Below are 26,104 nucleotides of genomic sequence, written 5' to 3'. Positions count from 1 at the left end.
ACAGGACATCTGATGCCGCCGAAAAGACAGGAGGCGAGAACTATGCATGTATATAAATAATGCTCTCTGCATGGAAACAACTGTCACGGACAGACTTTGTACGCCCGGTCTGGAATAGATCCTGCTGAGATTCAGGCCTCTCCCGCACATCCGAGGAATCCTCTGCTGCTCTCACTGATATTTGCTTCCATCTTTTGCTGCTGCTATATTTTCATGCTGCTAATTGTTCCAGTGTTTCCTCTGTATTCATTTAACAGTGGTGTGACTCCGTAGAAACATAAGCACCACTACCGCAAGAGAAAATGCTAAATAAAAGTTAAGTTTGAGTTAAGATTCAGTACGATTTTTAACACTAGAGCCTCGACTTTAAACATAACTTGGACCAAAACAGCAACAGAGTTATTTCCCAAAGCGCCACGGCTACATTAAAATTACAGAGGAAACAATGTTTTTTATTTACTTATTCATGTTGTGGTTCTTTTTATATATTTTTTAATATGAGAGGGTGACACTGTAATTTCGTTATGTTGTTGTCTTTCACAGCTGTAAAATGACAATAAAGTTACTTGTCTTAACTGTTGGTATTTGATAATGCAATTTTAAGTCCATAGCCAAAATGCTGATTTGTTCAAGTTTTTCTGAACATTAAAGGATAGCGATTTGCACTCCAATGTGCAACCTATTATAGTTCAAATAAATGGTTTTTGAATACGTTTATATTTAACGCATTTTTGTATATTATTTTGCTCTTTCAAAAAGAAGTGCTATGTACAGCCTCATGTAACCTTACACACAAAAACAGCAACCATAACAACAACAAATAATAATAATCATAATAATATTGAATAGAAAAGAGCTCTGGTATCGTTATCTTTTGGCAGATATCCAAATTAGTGAATTGGAATTGGACTGAAACTGAAAAACAAGGATTTAAAAAAATAAAATAAAAATCATAAATTTGAATTTCCATATTTTACAATACAAAGACCTGAACTGCATCTTAAACTCACCCAGGCTGCCCGTTGATATCAATTAAGAATTAAATAAACTCCTTTAATAGAAATCATGTCTTTAAGTAAGGTTTCTCACATTTGCTGCGTGATACGAACGCTACTCAAATTCAGATGATGAATATCTTCGACCACTTCTCTGCACTGTCAACCACCTACTATCTCTTCCTTGCTTGGCAGAGACGAATATCCCGTTGATTTATGAAGACAAGGAAACAATCATAAAAGCAAATAGTAAGTGCTGAGAGCAGGGCAATGAAATGCCTGATTTCTCCTCCGGCACAGTGCTCTGAGCATCGAAGACATCATCTGCCATTACTTTGATGAAAATTGCATACTATAGGACCACAAGACTTGGCTCTCTCCCCAAGACTGTTAAATATGAAGCAACTTCCACTCCAATCTTGCTGATCTCTGCATCCTCACGCTAATGAATCTTTCACCAGCAAGAGGAGCTCTGTGTGTGCTCGTGTATATGTGTGTGTGTGTGTGTGTGTGTGTGTGTGTGTGTGGGGTGAGAGTCTTATCTATGGCGTCTACCAGAGCTTAAGGCCCATTATGTTAACTCAAACTCCGAGCGTGAAGCTCAAAGGGGTGTCATCGAGTGCTTGAACAAACATCCCTGCACTTAACCACTTTGGATTTTCAAACACAAAGCGGATTTTAGTCTAAGTGTACTCCTGAAAGTCAAATGTATGTTTCATCACGCAGTTAGTGGATAAAGGCCCCCACCATATGTTAAAAGGTTTGGAGAATTTTCGTTTTTTTTTTTTCTTTCTTACATTGGTGGTAGTGCTGTTTGCAAAATTGCCTTTTGATTACTCATAAAACATTTGCATACGATTAGCCGTATCCGTTAGCGTTCCTAACGAGACGCATGAAGCTACGAGTCACTGATAATAAGTTTAAAACTACTGAGCAGAAACTGTGCTGAAGGATGTAATAATAGCACTGTCGGGTGCTTTCATGCTGCTAATAAGCATAATGAGGAGTACCATGTGGTCATCAAAGAGCCAAGTTCTTGACATTTGTCTCCTCAGCTGTGGGCTGTTTGGCTCTTTCATGCCCAGTAAGTGCAATTGTGTGTTGTTGTTTTTTTTTTCTCTACTACTTAAATCGAGATCATTTTGGCAGTGATTTAAATGAGATGTGACCCACCTCCACTTGCACAGGCAGACTGGACAGATGGAGCACCCCAGTCATTTTTACAGTGAGGGCCGCGCTCAGATTTATCAGACAGCCCGTCAAAGGGTACGGCAGTTTCAGGAGATAATGGAGCAAGCAACTGCTCACAAGTGAAGTGCTGCTATTTGTATGCTAATGAAGTGGGAAGTAATAACTTCATTAGCATAGCAAAAAAAAGGTCCACCCACACCTAGCTTGAGTTTCTTTTACTTCTATTTTCTTTTGCAAGATGCTCATGTATTTGGCTGCGGCACTGAAAGGAAGAAGATGGGGAAATACACACTTCGTACAATGGGATCATCCCGTTTTGCCGCAAACAACACGGACCGGAGCTGAGTGTAGACGTAGACAGGAAGTGTCTGTTATATAAATATTGTTCCGTATGAGGCCCGTGGTGGCACTGTTGTAGATGGTGGTATTGAAGCATGATAAGAAATAAAGAAGAAAAAAAAAAAAAAATCCACTAAGTGGCATGTCAAATCTCTTAGGCACACTGGAAGGAGACGCAGAGTAAACTGTGTGACTGCTTCGAGGAGAGAAAAGCCTCTTAAATCTAGAATTGCTCACCAGGATCGTGGCAAGATAAGACACCGCGGCGCTGTGGCCGACTTGATGATTTCAAAGTGACCGCCTGCTTGTCAGAAATCACAACTAACACCGTCTCTGATTGTGGTTGACACGGCTGCTTGGTAGCAGGAAAAAAAATAACCATATAGGTACTACGGAGCTCTCAATAAAACAAATGTGATGTGTGCATTACATTTGAGTTCTGTCGTTTTTGTGTCTTTTTTTAAGATCCAGAGTCACAGAAACATTTGTAGAAATGTCTGTTTGAATCATTCAGCTTTGGTTATTTTTTGAAGAAGAAAATAGTATTTACTGGGTAGAACCCTCGACACTTTGACATTATTCCTGAATGTGTTTTACGAGGAAAACAAGAAGCAATATCTACACTGAATACATAATCCTGGTTTTACAATGAATCCTCTTGGCAGTCACCTTGCTTTACTTCTGAAAGGGATTAAATCCTGAGCCTTTAGTTGAGTCTACTGTGACCTTGACTGCGAAAGGCTCTAAACAAAGACTGTGTCACATTGAGCTAATAATTTTAATGGAGAACAAATTTTAAGTCCAACATATCAAAACTCCCATAATGCTCGAAAGGAATTTCGCTTTACTTCCAAAGCCACGGCACCATATAAACACAAAGACCGACATAAATTACTTGGATTGCCGCTTGATTTCGACACGTTATTATTCTGTAATCCTTTTTGCCCAACTGTTATACTTGGTAGTAATTATTTCCGGGGCTGTTTCTCACTGGAGAGTCATACTCGGGGCATCAGTTTGAAAAATAGCCCCTTGAAAAGGAGGTAATAATTGGCGAACGCTTAAATTCATATCGCAGACGGCGCATTGTGTGTGATCTGATGTGCGCCGAGGTGAATATTTTGGCAGAGTTATATTCCGTGAAGTCACCACGGTGGGAGTTTGAGTGTGAAATGATTTTTTCAATTTGAACGTGTTTACACAACGAGGAGAGGCAAAGAGCAGCAGGCGGGGTTTTATCTTATTGAGAAAAGTCAAGAGGGAAAATTATACTCCACCGTTACAGAGGCAAATCCTAAATGTAAATTACTTTTCTTTTTCACTGTGCTAGAAAACCTCTTCTATTATTTTCATCCTGAGATATAGTAACTGCTGTGAAAGACTGGGGTCAATTACAATCAAATTGACCAGACATTGTGAGTCACTACAGGCCTCTTGATGGCAAATGCTTCGGCACATCTCAGCAGAAAAAAAAAAATCACAAACGTAATTAATGAGAATAAGAAGATTTGCCCTCCCTTGAGCTCTACAAGTTTTAGGGCACTGATGTTTTGCACGCTGGCTCTCTGACTTAAATGGAATAGAGCCATTGTTAATGTTTTTAATTACACCTGCATTTTTCCTTTTCTACGACAAGTCAAAGTGTCTGCTGTGACAAAAGGCCCGTTGGTCATGCTTCTGGTAACATGAGAGGGCTGCAAGGATCACCTTCTGTAGTCAGCCTGCATCATTTATTTATTCAGTGCCGCTATGAATGAAGCTGCTTTGGAAAAAAAAAAAATTGCTCCATCACTGCAATCAGCTGTGATTAGCCCAATGACGTGGGTTCACTGTTTTTGTTTTTTATTACAGCTGCAGTAGATGTTCACTGCTAACATTATTACTAAATTAGGTAACAGGGTTGTTAGTTGAACTGTAAGTTTAATATTTAGTTTGATAATTAGAAGAGTAACAAATGTTGACAATTTTGGATGAAGTTGCACAAATCCAAATATCTGGCTAAACACCAAGCAGAAGTGTAGCTGTTTACTTCTATAATGGGATTTTATAAAGCGGATCTTTGTTGTCTGTGTTTTGTTTTTTTGGTGCTTTTTTAAATGTTTAGTGTTTGTATTTGATCATTTCAAAGTCAAGTTACAACAGTGATTAAAAAAAAAACTAATGATCACAATGAAATTAGCAGAAGTCATGTTTTAGTTACCACTGATGCAAAGTAAAATGAATAAAAAGCTGAGATGTTTATAAATCTTTGACCTTAGAAATGTGCAGCCTATTTTTTTTGTACTTATTAGATGGTGCCGTCACTTCATCCCTATGTTGATTATTAAAGCTATTTATTGGCTTGGTAATCTGTACGAGATTACAACAAATAAAGGGAGCGGTACTTTTAACCTGTATAAATATGCTTTTAGTGTTTTTTGAGCTACTTCGAAGTCAATAAAAGTAAAGGAGATTTCAGGAGTCGAAAAGATCCCTGTGCTCCAAGATAAACACTATAAACAGTGCAGTTTGAGACATCTTGGCAGAGCACATATTGACCTACAGTGAAACATTCTGTTAGTTCAAGGACAGTCAGACCTCGTCTACAGTAGATTATGCACTAAAGTCAGCAGTGGATCATTCGACCGATTCATTAAATATAAACAGGTTTGATTTCTGCAACTCCCCGGGCCGTCTTCTGGAAAAAAAAAACATTATATGAGAGTGAAATGCATGGAATACTGAATTACCTTGGCGTGTGGCTGTTGAAAGGTGACTCTGGAGCTGTTGATGAGCGATGAGTATCTGAACAAGTGGGTGGAGGAGGTGGGGAATCTGTGACTGCTGCTGGGCTGGTTGTGCAGGACAGCTGAGAAGCAGATGTGAACTGTGTCCTTCAGCGCCTTCAACTGAGACTCCTGTCCCCAAAACAAGATTACATACACAAGAAGATTTCTGAGTCCCTCCATACCTCCTTTCATCCATAAAAGAAAATGTACTTAAGCATTAAAGCCATGACGGGCCAAGCTTTAGAAGTGCTAGAAGGCATCATTAGGCAAGACATGAAGCGCAACTCAAAAGCAATAAAGAAGGAGGAATGTTTGAAAAAATAATTCACATTTCATCAATAATGACAGACAGAATTATTGGTTTAATTATTTTACAACAGCCTCTGATGTCAATGCTTTGGAGATGAGCACCACAACTACCTCTTTTGTTAATCACCGCTTTTCTCCCCATGCAATTTTAACTTGTCTAACTGAGCGCCAGCAACACTGTGTCAATAAGCACATGTATAAATAACATTATACCTCACACATTAAAGCCGGAGCCTGTGCTCAACGTGCTGAAGCTAAACATTGTGAAAACACATGCAAAGTAAGGAGAAAAATCACATTTTACTGCAACATTTAATCCCCATCCTCAAAACTCTAACACAGGGCGTTATACCGACTAATATTAGTACACATGATTTATTCATTTTAATAATTAAGATGCTGTTTCTTTAATTTATGTTTGACATTGCAGGGTTTAAACCGCTCAGCAGAGAGACGAGATGAGCTCAAAGTTAAAACCTACTGTACAAATACAGATATGTTACAAAAGTACTATAATTTCAACTGGATAAAAAAAATAATTAAAAAAAAGTATTACTCACCTTATCCAGCGCAGTCTTCTCCAGCTCTTCCTTGGCTATAGTTAACTTGTGCTCCAAGTCCATTAGCTGCTGCCCCTGTAGAAAGACAAGACTTTTGAATTAGCTGAACCCTCTTTGTTCCGTGCAACCAGAGCACTTCTCCATTCCCCACCTCATCTCTAAAGCAGTATTCATACGAAAAATCTATAGCACAAAGGACCAAGGTTCCTCTTTAATATTTTTCAGATCATCACTTTTGATCTGGCTTTTTTTTTTTTTTTTAAATCGGAATTATGACTCCTCACATGTATAGAGATACACCCAAACCCAAATGTACATCATGTGGCTTTAGCGCTCAAAGAATCTCTTGGGATTTTTGTTTGAACAGTGGATCCCGAAAATCTCAAAAACCTTTACAATTATAGCTACATAATATTAATTAATTTTTAGTTTGACTTTATCTCTAAATTCTTCGGTGAATAAAATCCCTGTTGTGTTTCATTGAGTACAGAAATGAGGGGAATCCAGAGGGCATAAGGAACCTGATAAGTAGAAGTTCATTCAGTGGCACATTGAAAAGCATCGGCCCCTTACACAGAAAAAAAGTTTAATCTTGACAGTTGTAAGAACAGACCTCTTGAAACCATCAACTCCCTTAATGAGCATCTTTTTTTTCTAGACTTTAATCCCTGGACCGAACCCCGCGTGCACACACACACACACACACACACACACACACACACACACACATACACACACACACACACACACACACACACAAAAGGGCTGTTTTTTGGTAAATGAGCTAATATGACTCCATATGAGGATCAACAGACCTCCCTCTGAGGAGTGTTTTATTATTGATAAACCCATCTGCAAGAAGAAAAGAAACTCTTATCGGGATCATTTGCATGCCGTCTGTGTAAAACTAGCCTCGGTTATGGACTTTGAGCCATGAACTTTTATTAGGTGTCTTTTACCGGCCTCTTAATAAGGTAAACTGCATAGGCTTACGTTCTGAATCAGCCAAGGTCAGGTAACCCCAACAAACAGCGACCGCAACCTCTGCAAAGTGTATGAAATGTTAGAGAGTGGGAATGAGGCTAATTGATGGTTTTCAGTGAGTTTTATAGACATAATGCTGGTCCTCGATGAGTTCTGTGACACAGTGGGGGACACTTGGCATGTTCACCGATTTCCTCTAGTTTCATCTCTATTTCTGTCAGTCAAATGGTAATTCTCACGATGAACACGTCTGTCACTTGTACCTCTCAACAGGGCCGCTGAAAAGGTGTTAAAAGTTTTCTCTGATGGACGAGTCATGCGGTGACACTCAAGGACAGAGCAACATTTACCACTGTGGGTTTTCAAAGAAGCCAAAGAATCACATCTTTCTATCAGAAGGTGTTTTTGTTTTTTTTCAGCCTGGTATTAAGCCAAGGCGGGAAATATACCCGTCAGTCCCCTTTTGCCTCGCCGAGGTGTGAAAAGTACATGCATGCATGAACAGCTCGTTCTCATTTCCAGAGCATCATGTGCGTGAAAAAGTGATAAAGTTATAGCAAAAAGTAGGCACGGGACATGACGTTCGATGAATCGAATAGTTGTTAAAAACTCCTTCAAAACATAAATGATGATGCTTAAAATGCCCATCCCAATTAGAAAGGTGGACGTAGATAGTTGGATGGAACAAATACAGGACATCCGATGACTCGTGTTCAAGTCTGTGAGAAACAAAAGTCAAACTGGATTTCTTATAAGTAACGTAAAAAGTTACTTACATACTGTAGCGTATTTAGCTTATAACGTCACTTTAAATCCAAATGTATTCATCTTAACCCGAACCGTGATCTTTTCCTAAACCTAACCACGTGGTCTTTGGTGCCTAAACACAAGGTGCCTTACTTTTCACGCCGAGGTGAGGTAAAACGTGACACTGACACGGCATCCTCTAGTGGACTGATGCGTGTATTACACTATTCGGCGTGATTTATTTATTTATTTTTATATGGAGGGAGTTTGAACCAATTGCACAAAGGCCATTGTAGGTGTTGGGCTGTGCTCAAGAGGGTATCCAAAAGCGATAAAGTTTGAGGAATTTTTTTTTTTTTTAAATAATGGAGATAAAGGCTTATATAATCTATTTGTGCCAAGTGAAAGTAATTACTGACACATTGAATTTGAGGGATACTGAAAAAAAACCCAGTTTACTTTCTGGAGGCTGGTAACATATTAATAGATATTTACCATTAAATTACGAGCAGCGAATATTATAATATGATATTAATGTAGATAATGAATAATGTACAGTTCAAAAAGCTTCCCTTTGAGATTCCCTCGATGTTTCGACACACTGTATGTTTATGTTCTGGGTTCAGAGGAAATATTGTCAAACAACACCAACCGCTGGGTTTAATAACGTGCGGCGTCGTGTATAATCATGAGCTCAGACTCAATTGGCTCACAAGCAAACAGAAGTGCAGCCCTCGGCTATCGGTTGGTCTTGTAAAGGATGTGCGTTCGTATGCGTGTAGCATTACAGTAGAGAGCCATTACTTCCATTATGACGAGTATCATCAGCGGAGAGTCCTCTGATGGCTGCGGGCAGCATGGCCACTGACCCAGAAATGCACACTCTCAGGGTTAGTGCCTCCAAAGGCTAAAGCTCCAAACTTCCGTGCCGAGTCCATTATAGAGGTGTGGGATCAGTGGGGCACTAGGCACTCTGCTAGTTGAAGCATGCAACTACATCGAACCGTCATCTTTTTTTCCTTTTCTGTTTTTGTTAAGCTTGTGGAGAAAGAGTTTTGGAGTAAATGTAAAAGTGGACCGACGGTGAGACGAAGACGTGGAAGCTTCGATGCGGCTCCTTTCGTGTTGTAGGCGAACACAGGCAGGGACCACCTTAAGTTTTTAATGTTACAGCTGAGGGAGTAAAGGTAAATGCAAAAGATGTCTCTGTATTTACGGTTTAGTGCTGAGATGGAGATGATTTCGATTCAGAGGTGGGTCTCCTTTTTTCTGTGCTATAATGAAAACTTATCCACTGAAGAAAAATACTGATAATACCGCCATCTTTTCTGGTACTCTAAGTGCAAAATATCCCCATTGTATGAGTCAGTGTTTTCTCTTGTTGTCCAAAAAAACATAACATTTTTGTTTCCATGGTTTCACAATTCATTTTCTTTCATGGCCATACCTGTCAATTGTCAGATTGAAAGGTTCTCGAGACAAAATAATTAGGTGGAGAGGTTCCTTGATTTTGCTCTGTCTCTGGCCTCGTGAGATTGTTTTTGTGTATCGTGACACTGTGCTGCAAAAATGCACTTTGATATGGTACAACAGCTGTCATAACCAATTCGATTGCCTCCCAGTCAAGGTGCCTTGACTGACATCCCCTCTGTGAGGCTGATGACATTTCTATATCTTGGGTGACTCTTCCCCACTTCCTGCCCCTCCGTCCCCTGCTGGGCTTTTGATCACCGCACGTGGGGAATACAGATGAGTTTTCAGGAATAGCCAGAGGGATCAGGGGGTCACATTTTCCTCTGACCTTTCGCTCGGTTTGGGGAAAAAAAGAAAAGAAAAGGAAAACAGAAAGCAGTGTATGTCATCCCCCAAAGATGACTGTTTTTTCACGACAAAGAGAACGATCAAATTAGCCTCACGCTTCTGTAACGGCAAATCACCGAAGACCATAATGTTTAAGACGTCCGCATGAAATGTTTGGTGACATTGAGCAATAACGTTGCTTTGTGTGAGTGACTGATGCAATTTGGAGACAACGATTTACGAGCCGGTGACACAGAGCAAACAAGTCAATGCATCCATCATTCACCGGCTAGAAATAGAACAAGCAACAGGACATCCAGGGACAATATATTCAGGTGTTGGGCTGTAGGAGAATAAAATTCAGTTTATCAGAACTGAGTCCTTTTTATTCATTTATGTCTCACGCGGCTTTAGGAGTGATGGGTTTAAAGGATCACAACATACATTTAGGAAATGACATTACAAGGCATCGTGGCAGAAATGTCGACTGACATTTTACCACCGCAAACAAGGCCAGAAAGGTCAGTCCATGTACCAGTAAATGCCAATAAATATTGCGTGAGCGCTCAGATCTAAGAACATTTAGTCCTTGCAATACAAGGGGCAGTGGAGTATGTACGGGTGGACAGCAACACAGGACCGTTTTCTGTTTCCCGCTGTTTCCATTGTGCTTGCAGAGGAGGTATGTGAGCAGCAGACAGATTTCTGATGCCCTAAAATATGTGCTACCCACGGTGTCATCTGTGATTTGTGTCTTGAGGATTCCCTTATATGATCTAATGCATAATTCTGTATCAACTTCATCCACCGCTGTCCACATCATTTATCCACATACGTCCCGTGATTGAAAAGGATGGGTTGGATCTTGCAGAGGGGAAAACAGAGGACAAGACTTCAGCAGCATGTGGAATAAACGCCGGCCGGTTGACTTTGCAGGCTGCTGCCTTGCTGGAAGGTACTTTGTAATTGCAGCCTGAATTAATTGGAGCACCTTCTATGATCGGATCATCCTTTCAAGGTGGTCTGAAGTAGCCTACCTGTTTACTCCTGGTCTGGAGCTACCATAAAGCCACCCACCTTCAGTTTGAGCTTACCTTAAAAATTAAATCCTTTTTCCCGTACCGCAGTTCTTTCAGTTGAGCCTGGATTTTTTTGGACTGCAAGGGAAAGATAAGGAAATAAGTGTTAGCTTATTCAAATAGCGAAATTGGTTTTAGATCATGTAGCAGGATTCTGCCAGCTGCAGCAGAAGACTCCTTTGTAAGTGTTCCCAGGGCAAAGCTCTGGCTTAAAGGAAGGCCCTACTGAGAGGAAGAAAATATCAAATCTACCCTTCACTGAACTGCATAGTCCACACAATGATGCAGTCATGCACTGGCTTCTTGCCCACTGTCTAAACCTTGAATTCTCACTCCCACTACACACATTATTGCCACAATCACCACACGCATGCAGGTTCCCAGGTTATGACAGGCTCTCTCGCCCGTCAAGCGGCACACACAAACAGAGCGGCTCTTTACCGGCGCCCCAAAACATGCACGGTGAACGGCTTTGCCTGACATTCACTCCGCCGCTCCACATCAGTGGGCACATCAAACGCAGAGGCTTGGCTCCTCGATAGTTTGATACACGGCCATCCTCAAAGCTGCTCATGATGTGAGCATGAACACTGAAAGCCTCCACATGGGACTGAGCCACATTTCAGAGGGTTTCTCTTTGAATCCTCCGCGAGGCTAAAAGATGTTTTCGTAGAATTTGTTTTGTACTGCGGCTATTGTGAAGCCTTACAAGTCAGGAGTTGAATATTATACAAATAAAATTGCTTTGATGAAGCTTGAAACCCAAACAAGTCAAAGCTTTAAAAAAATAAGAGCTCGATGAGTCAGCGCACGATATCTCAGACGTCAGTAGAGTTTACTGGAGTTCATATGAGTGAATAGTCCAGATTATACAACAAGTAGTTCCGACCCAGAGATCTGATTGGTCAATTGTACATTTCGAACGTGCTCAGATCAGCACATCACACCCTGCTCATCACTAGAAAATATCACTCTGCCTCTTCATTGTCAATACATAATTAGAATAGAATTAAATATGTTATGCGATATAATGTTGTTTTGCCTGGTTAAAGGTCTATTAAATGTGAACTATTTGGCAAAATCGGGTCTTTATTGGTCCTTTGTTGTCGCTCCGAGCACCCGTACCGTAATGTAGTCGGGCACTTAAAATCCTAGCGGCGGCCAGCTTGACCAGTTTCATTTGACACATGACACGGTGCTAAAATCTTAAAAAAAAATACATGACTCCATTGATCCTGAAATCTTAGTCATACCCCATGTACTTCCATGGAAATGGAGATCAGTCTAGCAAAAGGTTTTATATTTTGAGAGCGGATTGCCCCACAATATGAAGACATTTTGAATACATATCTCATTTAGTCGGTAACTTGTTGTATAATCGCAATATTACACTCGGGTGATGCTTACGACCGCATCACAGTCGTGTCGATAGTGGCGTTAAAACACACCCTCTCGTGTAATATTGCTGAACTAAAACATTGTCTGTCTATATATCTTTTTATCCAGCCAACGTACGTCTTCTGTCTTTCTATCTGATTGTCTATCTTTTTTGACACAGACACTTAAAATACGACATGAGGTCTGATCTTTTAACCAAAGTACACAGAACACGACGCTGAGGGACAAATTCACTTCACAGGGTTTTGTGTACTTGACAAGCACCTGTGCCTTTTGTTTTTTTATGACACTCTTCATCTTGTTATTTCTTTTCCAACGGGGTATTCCATGTCCCAAGACACCCATCTCTGTCTCGTGTAACTGGATTCAAAAACTGCATCCTGGGGGCTCCTCGTAAAACAATGTTAAGGTTAAATAAACACAGAGCAAACCTTAAAACTGCAACTCAGAGATGGCGAGCGGTATATTTGATTCGGGATCGTTAAGTCTGTTTTTTTTCTGTGGTCCAGGTCATAAAATAAAATGTTACCAAATTAATTTTATTTGTCCCAGTTAAGTGGAGCTTTTGAGATGTCCACTGGTAATAGAATTAATCATATTAAGAGGCCACAGAGTCATAGGCTGTGGAGTTGTAACTTTAGAAATGCAAACATCTGAATATACTGAGTTCTCTGTATTGCCAAAGCATCGGTCTGCTATTTACTCAGAATAAGTTATGTGAGCTGTCTACTCTGCCCAAGAGAATCACTGCAGCTTCTCTCTCTTGTTCTTCCCGTTGGTTTAAGTCCTGTAAGGAAGTGCCCCGCGTTTCAAACGCTTACAAAACTATACAACACACAGTGACGCAGCGTTTTGCGAGCTCGGCGTTATTTAACATCTTTCCCTAATTGATGGCTCGCATTCGAGGAAATCTGAGTCATCGTTCTGGTGAGAAACAAGGACGGGACCGTTGGATTTCTACACGCCATGTGCACAATATGTCTCTGGCATTTAAGGCCGTGCTAGGTTTATTATTTATTTATTATTAATGACAAGATCAGACAAATAGAGGATGCTACAGTCTGCCAGATTCTGGAGGGATTTGATCTTCTGAGATCATCACATATTTAGGTTGTTGTTTCGGTGATACATTCACTATGGTTTTGTGGCATTTGAACCAACTCCAGGTGACAGTGTTGCCAATTGCTACAGTATTTTGTAGCTTCATACTATTTTAAAATTCATGAAAAATTCTCTGACCTATCTGTTGTCCAACTCAACTGGGACACAACAAGCTGTCAATAACAAACAGATATATGGTGTTTATGTTAGCAAACAGATGCCCAAGCATTAATTTCCAGACATGAAAAATATATAAATGCTAGTCTTCAACTTCGTCTGTCTTTAGCGCTGGTCTGGTAGCGTACAGTCGGTTTATCGGAGCAGGAAACAACCTGGATGAATGTCATAAAGTTATTAGCCGTGCACAAAACATTTGAACTGATACAATTAATGGACACAAATATTAATTTAATATTTTATTGAACACACTTTTGAGGTAAAATCTGCAATCAAGCAGATTTTGTAGTGTACTTTTCAGAAGTGTTCAGATTTATCTTCTTTTCTTCCAAGGTGAGCTACAACCAGCGTAAGGTGGAGCTACCCAACGTTATTCCACATTAATATAACACTGAAACCTCATTTGCCACATTTGTATTACTTTAAGACTTTTGAGAGATGGATTTGAGGATGCAGTGGTTATTTTTAGGACAATTAAGGTCTTAATTTTGCATGAATAAATTAAAACTTTGAATTTGCAGACATTTTAAGGCTCCATGAACATCCTGTGAGCGGAAGTGCAGAGTTGGGTGATAACTATCTATGGGTTCATTAGTATGAGCAGTAATTCTCACATTACACAGTCATTTGATCTCCAATAACATAAAGTACTTAATACTGCAGCTATAAATAATGTTTCTGTCAGGTGGATGAGGAAACTATTTTATTATATGTGTGTCAGTATGCTGATGCTTTTCTAAATTTATCTTTAGCTTTGCATAGTAGTTAAACCATTATTTCAGGAAGGCCAGCTAACAATCGGGTCATGTTGTTACTGAAATACAAAGAAGACAACATATTAACCTTCAGCAGAGAATTAATCTGTTGTGTATGTGCAGACTGTGGCTGTAAGTGAGTGTACTATGAATGCCCCCTGTAAGAGAACAACACAAGCTGCTCCACTTTACATTAAGGCAGACGCAAAGGTGACGTGACACAAATGGGTGGCGCTCGGCGTGTTAAAGTGTCCAGACATCCACAGCGTAGATTTGTATGCGCAATCGCAGCGGGAGCACAGCAGCATCACACACCCCCTCTACGTCTCAAACAGATTGCTCTATTTGTGAAGTGCGTCTGATCGGCTGAAGAATGCTAGCGACGGCAGACTAGTGACTGGCAGACAGCCCAGAAACTTGAAGTATATACTTCATTTCAATCATTTCAGTCAGGGTAATCTGATTTATTTAATACGGATCGTGAATGAAGTAAACCGGTGTAGTAATACATTTGTTTTATTCAAAGATTCTGCTCTTGTACGCTCCCTTTGCACAAGTTAATTGTATTGTGGGAGATATTACTAAAGCTGGGAACACACAACATTTCCCAGAACAACGTATTATCAAAGGAGCCAAACATCAAACATTGGTGAAGAAGCTGCTTTGATTTCCAACTCCTGGATGAAACCCGAGGCATTCTAATATTACATGACATTTAACAACCTATATCATCTCCTTGCTGCTTCCTGTCAGAAAAAGAAAACCATGATAGTGTTAAGACAACTGGGACATAAACGATGAGAACCATGTGATCGACAGCTGACCAATATGTCAGTGGTTAAACATCTTTTCTGGTTCTCATGTCAAACCCACACCTAATTGTACCCTCTCCATTCTCCTATATACTGTAAACAAACTAGTGACACATTTTATTGTTGATTTATAAACAACTAATATTCAAGTTAAATCTAAATGTAGAAACCACGTGCGTGCAATCTCAGTCTTTCAAATCTAAAACTCTTTTGCCTCTGCGAGTTTAAACTGGTAGATATAGTGTTCGAGCACAGAACTTATAACTCTCTCACACATAAGCACACAAACCCAAAGGCCATTAATAAATGGAAACAAAGAACATTTATGAGAGTAAGCGACGCTTGGTTGGTGAAGACTAGTGAGATCTGTCTCCTAGCTCATTGATCTCCCCCAAAATACACAAGATGATGATAGCACGCTGCTCCATTCAAAAACGCCCCGCAGAATTAATTACATGAGGCCATTCACCTTGAAATCCATCACTACAGGAATCCGTCCAAATCCAGCGTTTCATATTTAATCTGCATACATACTGTGGGGGTTCAGTTTACGAGATGTTTCCATTAAATCGCGATCGCAAGAATGAAATGTAACGCCAGTGATAACAGGGCTGAAAATACTGAACTGTAACAACATCCTTCATCTGAGTCATGGCTTTGCAGCGACACCATAAATTTGACAGACTGGGAAATAGGCGATAAATTCATGCTGTTGAGGAAAAGATGTGCAACAGATTAAATGGCATCTGTAATGCCTCGTGTCTCTCCTTTACGGAATGGTCTTAACCTTGACATTGACGGCAGTTTTCTAAGCTATCAGATGCCCCTCCCCCCCCCACCGCCCCCCCGAGGACATCGCCGTCTGGAGCTGAGAGGTTGCATGACATTTTACCAGTGAACTGGATAAGCAGCGAAATATAGCCAGATATGTATAGCAGGCGGCTTCACCATCAGCAGAGACTGTTTTTGTGATTGGTGAAGTGAACAAAGACAGAGCCGAGCCAGGTCAGTGGCTGCCTGCTAGTGGGTTTCCTGACTGAACTCTCTAACCCTTGAATCCATTTTTCTCAGTGACCTCACTGCATTTCTGTGACTGTGTTTCTACATCAACAGTTCCACTTTTGTCTTGTCAGAGTGTTTTTGAAAGATTCTAAATCATTTGAGAGCAAATGGAGCAAAAAGGCCAAGAGTCTTATTAGCCCCATTAACCCAAAAAGCATCTAATGGAGTCCGGACTGCTGCTCACGCTCAAATGGATGAAAGGAGTTTGAACCAAATGAGCAAATGACTCGGCAACACTGACTCATGATTACTACAACCGCTATTATGAAGTAGAACAGCATTTAAACATGGAGCATAGTTATTATTTATTGAAAGTAAACATATGATACAGCATTATATGAATGTTATAAACACATAATTTACTATATACAGGTGGTTTTAAGTTCTACAGTCATAACTCCGAAGCAGTGTAAGCATTTTGCTGCTTTTGTGTGGGAACGCTGATGTCTACAATTAATGGTTTTACAACACTATATCGATAATATGGTTCTGTGAGTTAAGGAAAGTAATTATTTATACATTACAGCTGACACAGTTAATCAATTAGTCTTTGGAAAAAAAAAAAAAGCTAAATATTCCCTGGTTTTATCTTAATGTTTGTAAACTTAAATAAGTGTTGATTTTGGACTAGACAGATGAAATAAGCAATTTGAAAATGTCAGGGTTTTAGAAAATTGTGAGATGTAATTTTTGCCATTTTCAGGGCTTTTTATAGAAAACATGAGTAATCAGTTATTAAAAAAATAAATGGTAGAGAGTCTTTGGTTTGACTGGTAGCCAGCTGGACTAGCTGCATACTATTGTCCATCTAATAAAGGCAAAATAACATATCAATCATAATAATTGTAACTTTAAAATGATCATTAGTTGCAGCTCTATCACATTTAAAGTTCTCCTCATTAGATTAACTACAAAACTTTGGTCATGCTAAAGGCATGATACTTTAACCAAAGGCCTGTTGTTTATCAAGCATGTTCTCGTTCTATGCTACTAGCATAACATTTATTTTTCATTTTCTTTTTGTTTTCTCCAAATAATAGCCTAGGCAAACCTAACAAGTCATCCGTTTTCAAGAGAGGATACAAGATCAGCTGCACATAACTGCTGCAACTATACAACCTTTATAGTGTTGCTAACGTGTAATTTTTAAGTCCTTGTAGCCGAGTCGTTTTCACAACTACACACGGATTAAGAGCACAAAGCTTGATCCTCCACCTCACATAGCAAGCAAAAGCCATGCACAAGTTAAATCAGCCTTCCAAAACCGATTACCACACCAAATGGCATGTATCCCAATATACAATACAGGAATTCCCAAAGCCAATTTTCACAAGATGGGAACGCAAATGACACAAAGTCAAGCTACTGTTTACGCATACAAAATCTTCGAATGTATCATGTGCAACAAAAGGCGCCTGTACTGAGAAAGTTTATCCAAGGCCAGCTAAAAAAGAGCTTGCTTAATCTCAGTTCTTTGGACATGATTTCAAAGCCCTGATTTTCGATTAAAAGATTTTATCACAAGCTTTTTTTTTTTCCAACACACTCTGACTCACTCAATGCTTTGAGGAAATCTTATCTTATAAGATCTTTGAAGCATGGAAACATGATTACATGACAACAATTAAGTACAAGTTCAAGGGTGAATGTTCTCAAGGGTTATTCTGCATTCAACTTCTGATGTTTTTGGATGTGTAACCATTTTTGTGACTTGTATAAAATCCAGTGAAAAGGCAATAATCAAGCCAAATATTCAACAAAAACTACTCTTCCATCATGGTTTTATGATGAGTGCGTTTCAGTCAGCATAACCTTACAAACAGATATCTGCTTTTAAATACAGAAATAGGTGGGTTTCCATTTGTTGCCCAAGTACTTTTGACCAATCAGGTTTGAGCTGGCTTTGCTTGCATGTAGATCAACAGTCCATGTGTTGAGCAAAAAAAGGCAAAGGCATCGGCCAAAATGCAATACTGACTGCCATCAGCTTTCGTCTGATAATGATTTAGCCTTCTATTGGCTATAGTTGTTAAATGTATCTGCACTCATGAGCAGATATCTGTTTACAGAGATTAGTCATCTCTCAACTCAACAATCGACACATGGAAGAGGAAGTCTTGACCCCAATATCTGCTGGCTACAACGGAAACCCCCGAGATATGTCTGTCAGACCGTAGTCGATGGTTCCCAAGAGTGGAGTAAGCAAAATTTACTGCCCTCTGAACAGACAAACTTTTGATGGAGTAATGTTGATTGCTATCTCCGGAGACAATTGTTTCACAGCTTTAGGGCCTCTCTTTCTGCTACTCTACTGTAATTACAGTGTGATTAAAAGTTCAGTCTGTAACCCTTCCCTTTAAACGTAAATAACTTTCTGGGATGAAAGTAGGGACATGGAACAATGTTCCTCTCGCTGATTACCTTCAACAGTCTAAGTCTCCCAATGGAATTGAAGACAGTGACCTCCATCTACCTGTGTTCAAGAAAAGTCTGGTAGCTGTTTGCTCCCGAAATATCTCAAAGTCTACCGGCCCTGATAACTCCTCCTCTACTCTCCCTTTCAGTCTCCATGCAGTTATGTGCCGCTACCGTCATTAACTTTGTGTTCTCTTTCCTGCAGTAAGTGCTTTTTTCCCTCTCTGTTCTTGGTGTCCCTGTAGCTTTCTGCAGGTTACTGGACAGTGGTTATTGCCTGTTGTTCTCTATGGTGTTCTTTTCTCTCTGAGCTCTCCCTTCATCCCTACCGCTTGAGGCAAATGGCGACCGACCTCTGAATCTGGTACTGTCAAAGGTTTCTTCCTGTTAAAAGGAAGTTTTTCCTCTTTCCTTTTACCCAGTGCTTGCTTGTGGGAATTGTTGAGTTTCCCTCTGAAATGTAATTGAACTGAATTGATAACAGTTCTTCAGAAACAATGAGGCAGACACAGAACACAGCTCAGTATTAAGGGGCATTGAGGATGAGATATTATGTTCAGCTATATTAAATACAAGCACAGTCAGCCAACCATATTTTATCACCATTTTGATTATCTCCTTTGCTGTTGCTGGGAACGTTCTGGCTCACTCTAGAGTTACACACAACTTCAATCAGGACCTTTTCATCGCCTTTGTACTCCCTCCAACTCTTTCCTGAAGTGTTATAATCAGAAGCTGCAGTCAAAGCCGCCATCATCATCTCAGAGTTGGAATACGAGATGATGGCTTGGAGAAGCTTAGCTGGTAAAATGTCAGGCATGTTCAGCTGGAGGATTCGTAGGAGGAAAGAGGCCTGTAATTTTCAACACCAATTTCCTGTGTCTCAGTAGGAGCTCAAGAATAACCTCAGAGTTGGAGCAGACTTCAGGGTCGATGAACAGCTCTTCAACAGAAAGAGCTTCCGAACACTCAATTCTCTTTGTGGAGCTGAGACGTGGTGTTCATGTAACTGTGGTCAGTACAAAGCTGTAGTCAACTATTGCTGATGCTGTTCAAGACAGAGGTGATTTGGGAAGAAAACTACCATCTGCTGTGCTGTTTATATCGCAATCTGTTTATTCTCATGTCAACTCTAATGCATAACCTCAAATCAATAGTTTATGTCCTCTTAGTACTTAATTCATTAAGTCAATATGATATAGTTCAGTTATTGTAATAAAAATGGACTTAAAATATTGTAAATATAACTGGCATGGACAATGTTTTATGATCCTAGAGCACTTGATGCCCAAAATAGAGCCTCCTTTTCAAGCTAAAATGTGTTGTACTACTATTTGTCTAAGTCCACAGAATCAGTAGCCAATTATTCCAACCAAAAACTAATGCAGTTGTTGTTGTTAATGCAATGTTCAGTTTTTGTTGAAACTGTTAGAGAGCCGTTGATACAACATTATTTTTTAGGATGCAGCTTGTGGAGCTCGAACTATTTTGTATTATACAGAAAGGTGTTTCTGTTATTTAGGATACCCTTATTGATATAAATGGAGTGTATTTTTCATTTGTGTCGGAAAGTAATTTGAGAACATGGCTCAGAAATTCAAGGGCACAAATGTTTTTTTTCAGGGTACAGATTACTAATTTGAGGGAATAAATTATCACAGCGTCCATATTGATAACTGCCAGTCTTTACTGTAAAATGCACACTTGTTCTGTCATTTGAAAACCTTGAAAATATCATCTCTGGCATTGATCAAACAAACCAAGGTTGCCGTTGGGGAGGTGTAGCCCCGGGTCTTTCTAAAGTAAAATCTCCATCTCCACACCAAGGTTGCCATCCATCAAGCTGTCTGCATCACCACACTACACTATGTTGTAAAAGAAATCTGAAGTTACTCCAAATACTGTAGCCTGGATATTGGCAAAAGCTTGGAATCACCAACTGCATGACTGCATAACTATAAAGCCCACGATTACACATAACCAGCTGCACTGACTTGAGCATGTCATCAGTATGCCCGCAGGACCCGCTGCCTTGTTCGATGCTGCATAGCTAAATTACAGCATGAGCGTTGGTCAGCAGGGAGGCAAAAGTGGTAGTTCAAAGCTCAGCTCAAAGCTTCACTGAGGATGGGAAACCTGTTGGTCGCCGCTGACCATAATAAAGGGCCGCCCAGCTAAAGCAGAAAAAGAAGAAAAGTGACAGCGAAAATGGCACAGACGAAATGCACTCGAAGCTGCTATCACTACAACCCGAGCTCCTCAGGTTGCAACTGTACAGCCATCAAAAAGGTCGCTGTTAGAGACAAGTTGTTCTCAGATTTACCGGACAGCCAAAACCAAGTTCGTGTGTTCGTCTATGTGCGTGTGCGTGAGAAAGAGAGAGGAAGACAGCAATGAATCATTTCTAACCTTGAGCTGGTCTTTTGTCAATCTTTCAACATGAACATTAGCAGGAAAAGCTTCCTAATTATAGCTAATTATAATTATAGCAGGAGAATGATTCTCAAGAACTGAATTTTACAAAACAGAAAGCAAATTTAATTATTTTGATTATAAATACATTGGCACTAATAATCACATTGCAATCAGATGTTGCATTGTTTGTATTTTGTTAGCAGTGCTTACTCAAAGGAAAACAAAAAATGTCTGCAATGAATGCCCTTATTACATGAACAATGAAGTAGCTGGAGCTGGGAATTAATTACATTATGTGGTGAAACGGGATGTACTGTTCTTACCTCTTCAGCATAGGTGTCACAAAGTTTGTTTCCCGAGAGTAGCTTATTTTTCAAGCTCTTGTTCTGAAAAAGAGAAAAGAAAGGAAGAAATAATGACATTCTTGTCTGCCCGGTATTCCGCACTGCATGTTCCCTTAACATTTTTGCTGCTTCATAAAAAAAAAGCACTATTGACTTAGTGGGCCTCGGTTTCTCCGGCAGGGTGTTTGGCTGTGCAGAAGCTGTGGCAGCAAGTGCTCTCGATTTCAAACCAGAGTGAGGAGCTGTCAGGAGTGCTCCGTCTGAGGATCTGAGGGTGCACTCAGGTTCCATCTTGAAGGTCAGAAACGAAGCTCAGGGCCAGGGCCAGGGCCAGTCCACCCCCCCCCCCCCCCCAAAAAAAAAGGGTTAAAACTTTAAACGTGATCAGTAAAGCCTTAAAATCATTTGGCTGGCAATTAGTGGAAAGATGCCAAAGTATGGGTCATGGGGTATAGTTGTTTGGTGCCAGTTAAAATCTTTGCTGCAGTTTTAGAAATAATCCGGAGGCATGAGTGAGGTTTTTGACTTCGAAGGCAATACAGTATTTTACATTAATTATCTTTTCCAGTTCCAGAAAATGTTAACTATTATTTCATACAAAAAAGAAGCTGTTGCATTGCACAACTCTCCAGACAAAGTGCAGCATATATCAAAAAGTAATATAATCACCAACTTAATACAAAATGTGATTCTTCTTGTGTTTGTATATATTTCATGTCTTAGTTTTAAAAACATCCATTCCAGTGTTTCCCCCTAGCCACTCAGCCTTGGCAGGGGTGAATAGGTTGGATGGGATGGGTGCACAGGAAGTAATTAAATAAATAGTAGTTACTAAACATAACTACAGTTCTATGAGTACGTTCGCATTTAGTTTCTTTCAGGGTGGGCGGCAGGTCCTGCTGGCGGTGCAGCCCTCCCTCCCAAGATACTGGTACGGAAAACACTGCATTGTTAATCAAGTATCAATAGTGCAGCCCTTGCTTCGACAAGGTACTGTAAGGTCACAGTAAACGATCACACAAAGGATTGTGGCCACAATGCCAAGATCTTTCTCTCGGAAATGAGTCAGAGTAAAAAGCACTACTAGATGTTTAAAAGGTACTCTACAAATGACACGGTTAAAAGAGAGCAAGTAAAGACAAAGGAGAATGGAGCCTGGAAGTGATAACAGCATTTGAGCGGGAGGGAATTTCCTTTTTTAATGGGCAATGATCTGTTAGTAAGATTGGTCCTAAACCAACTTAATGCTTAACCCAAAGTACCCATTCAGATCTCAGGATAACCAATCAAACAGCACAATCGACCATGACAAAAGCTTCAGTAAGGTCTACAAGAGGAAGTCAAATGGGACCGATTCCAGCACATGCACTGAGGAGACAGTTATTCAGACGGTCTCTTGCGTGTTTTAAAAGAAAGAAACTTAATTAAAGCAGTATTATTCACAGAACAGAACATACTGCACTCTGCAACATAATGTATACAAAATTATCCATATCATATATGAGGATTATGTGTGACATCAGAAATTAGAAAAAAAACAACAACAGAGAACAATAGAATTCATGTCATGTGTAGACGTTTTTGTTTTTTTATTGTTTTGTATTGCAGCATGCTGTATGCAAATCTCAGGCACTAGATTTATGCCGCCATATGCAGTTTGATAAAGTGGCATTTAAAGTTGCGCTAAGGAACTGGGAAAATATTAATTAGACTCGTCACAGCCTTAAATATGTTGAGGAATAATGGAATCTAAAATTATCCAGATGGCTGAGGTAAGCTGAAGGTGATGCTATAACATTTGATACCGACAAAATTACTGCTGTTTAGTATCAAAGCTTGTACCATGTTCATTTTGTCAAAGGAAGCTAATGTAGTTATACACATCTTCATAATAATCACCATAATGTAGATATATTAGTCCTTTTCCTTGAGTCAACATCACATTTAACATTCTTAATGACTTTATCAATGAGGCTATTACCTGTAGTCGAGGGTCTATTCTTCAAATAGAACTCAAGTGAGAGCAATTAATATTCTACCAGCTATAAGTCAAGTAAACTCAATGATCAAAACACTAAGCCCCACATACTGTAAACACAAAGTGCAACCAACAGGAACTCTTTTTCCCCACTTGTTTTGCATGTGAACGGATCACAGTGTATGGACTTAGAGAGTAATCTGACAGACTTTGAAACAGTATAGTACCTTAGCCAAGACAGTTCGACAGTCAATATCACGTACTGATCGTTGTGTATAACAGCCGGGTTTGGAAGTCACAGTGTCCGTCATTAAAATTATAAATCTTAATTAAAACTGCAGGCAGTGATATGCGGCCCTCGAACGTCGGGGAGCCGGCGGGTCGGGGCCACCGGCTCCCCGATGTGCAGCACGCCGAGGTCCGCATATTCCCCCTTGCAGTTTTAATTTATTTCTTGATCTCGTTCCTTATTCTTCTTCCTCAAAAACAAATTCCTTTTTTTGGCGGCTTTAACATTTTCAAAAACTCATGAAAGTTGGTGCCTGACGCATGTTTCATGAGGTTTGGAGCATCGTTTGACCTTAAACATCAACTTCCTGTGTCACGGTGAAACATCAAATGTAGCCGCATCGAACTGGCTATACTATATACTATATGCTCTATACTCTATAATATATATTCTATACTATATAATATATACTTTATACTGTATATTCTATACTATATACTCTATACTATATATTCTATACTATATACTCTATACTATATATTCCATACTATATATTCTATACTATATACTCTATACTACATACTCTATACTATATACATAATGAATTTTGGGTCACTTTTTGGACCACATACTTTGGATATTTTGGATGACTTTTTTTTATTACTTTTTGGAGTATGACCTTTTTCTGAACTGACATCAAGTTACTTCTCTGTGAGGAGGCAACTGCTCTAACCAGTGCACAATGAAAAAAAGAGTCTCTTGGACTATTTATTTTGTTTGAGTTTTGTATTGTTGTTGACCTTTGGTTTGGTAGTAATATGACTGCACAGACAAACCCACACCTGTATGGCTTACCCTTAGAGGGACTTGCCTTAGGAGGTCTCGCCCTCTGTGAACCATTTGGCTTACCCTTAGAAGGACTCACCCTCCTTGAACCACGTGGCTTACCCTTACAGTGGTTAGCACTGCTGCCTCTCAACTAGAAGGTTTGGGGTTCAATTCCACCCCCCCCCCCCCCTTCCCCTCTTTGTCAAGACTTTAAATAAAATCGTAAGTCAGTTTTGACTTTGAAGATGCCGGTCATTTTTTGAACAACATGCCAAAAATGGCGACTAAATTAAAAATGGTGGACTTTCTGTTGAGTTGACGTAATGGTGCAATGTAACTTTTTTTGTACATCTCGGTGTGATAAACATGTCCACCGAATTCCGTGCATGTAGGTAAATGTAGCCGCCGGGGCATCTGTTTAGGGGGCGCTAGCGAGCCATTTGGCCACGCCCACTCGTGACTCCAGTAAAATAGGACATTTTTCGCCGGGAGAGACGGGCGTACCAACTTTCAGGAGTTTTTGAATATTATGATTCTAGGGCTTTCACACCTTAGGTGCTAAATAGGTATAATCAATTACTTTGTCACAGAGATATATTTTCATCCTCACAAAACTGACTGATTTGATATAAAATGAACATCTGTCCGTCTGTCTGCCCTTCAGAAGCAGCCTCAGCTGTTGTGCTTTTGGCTCCAGTGCAAGTGGGGCAATTTGTTTATCCCCAAGTAGCACCGTCTGCAGTGCGATTTTTTTTTTAAAAGCTCTATTACCACAAACAATTATGGCTTATGGCTTGTACATCAAATGAATATAGGGTAAAGATGACACACTCGGATGTGTTGTTTTGCTTCAGATAATAGATTTTCTGATTGATGTTGGAGACAGCTTAATGGTTTTAAGTTGACAAATTGGTTGTGAGCCACAGGAACGGTTTGGGCGCAGAAGTCATATAGTTGCATACACTATGCTTATGTTTTATGACAATCACTGACAACACAGCGGCATCTGCATGAAACAGCAGTTAGTAATGCTTCCCAGTAGTCGCATTTTGCCAGTTAGCTAATTTTAGAAAGCTAACAAGCTAAATTAAGGCAGTGAACATTGTGAACATTATGAATGATAAACATCGTGTGAGCAAGCTGACATTAGCGTTAAGCTCAAAACGCTGTGCCGAAGTACAACCACACAGAGCCACTAAACATAGAAGTGGACTGTTAATCTTGTTTCCACTTAGTGGATATATATCAAGGTCAGTTTCGGCTAATATTATCACAATGAAGAGTTTGTCCTCAAATTATCTGTAATTATATGACTGCATCTGGTGCCATCAAACGTTGTTTGTGCTGACTGATGGTAATCTCCAACATCCAAACTGATAGTTCCAGGGTACCGCTGATTAACGGGGGCAATATTTCACAATCAAACTAAAGATCATTATGTACTTTGTTCAGAAACTATGTTTGCTTGTGCATTGGATAATTCAAAGTATAAAAGCAGGAACTGTGCTAACACGGTGCTGAAGCGAAGTTCAGCTTTACAGGCAGCATTCACCATACTGTACATTCTGGACTCTGTCTTCCCTTTGCAATACAATTCTCACACCCACACCTGTCCAGTTTACAGGACACTCCAACCATTACTGTGCACGCACGCTGAGCCGAGGTAATGAGCTGAGATGCCAGTTGTTTTGTGATTCGGTGAGGGAGGAACTGGCCGAGTATCAATTCCACACAGTTGCACCTCCTCCCACCCCAACAGAGGGACCACCACTTGAGGACATGCAGAACTGGCAGCCATCATAAGATGTGATGTAGTTT

General features: G+C 39.9%; 1 protein-coding gene across 1 annotated transcript in view; it reads right to left on the bottom strand.

The window, feature by feature from the left end:
• Positions 1–26,104, bottom strand: part of luzp2 (leucine zipper protein 2) — a 145,414-nt gene that overhangs the window by 16,468 nt on the left and 102,842 nt on the right. Inside the window, exons 6-9 of the mRNA XM_069165615.1 lie at positions 21,231–21,293; positions 10,788–10,850; positions 6,163–6,237; positions 5,255–5,422 (exon numbers count right to left, since the gene is read on the bottom strand). Coding sequence (XP_069021716.1) covers positions 5,255–5,422; positions 6,163–6,237; positions 10,788–10,850; positions 21,231–21,293 — 369 coding nt within the window. The remainder of the gene's footprint in view (positions 1–5,254; positions 5,423–6,162; positions 6,238–10,787; positions 10,851–21,230; positions 21,294–26,104) is intronic.

Source organism: Embiotoca jacksoni, unplaced genomic scaffold, assembly GCF_022577435.1.
Source record: "Embiotoca jacksoni isolate LCO1_2020_lvr unplaced genomic scaffold, fEmbJac1.0.p SCAF_35, whole genome shotgun sequence".
Taxonomy (NCBI): Eukaryota; Metazoa; Chordata; class Actinopteri; family Embiotocidae; genus Embiotoca; species Embiotoca jacksoni.
The sequence above is the reverse complement of the archived record's forward strand: the minus strand, read 5'-3'. Positions and strand labels throughout refer to the sequence as shown.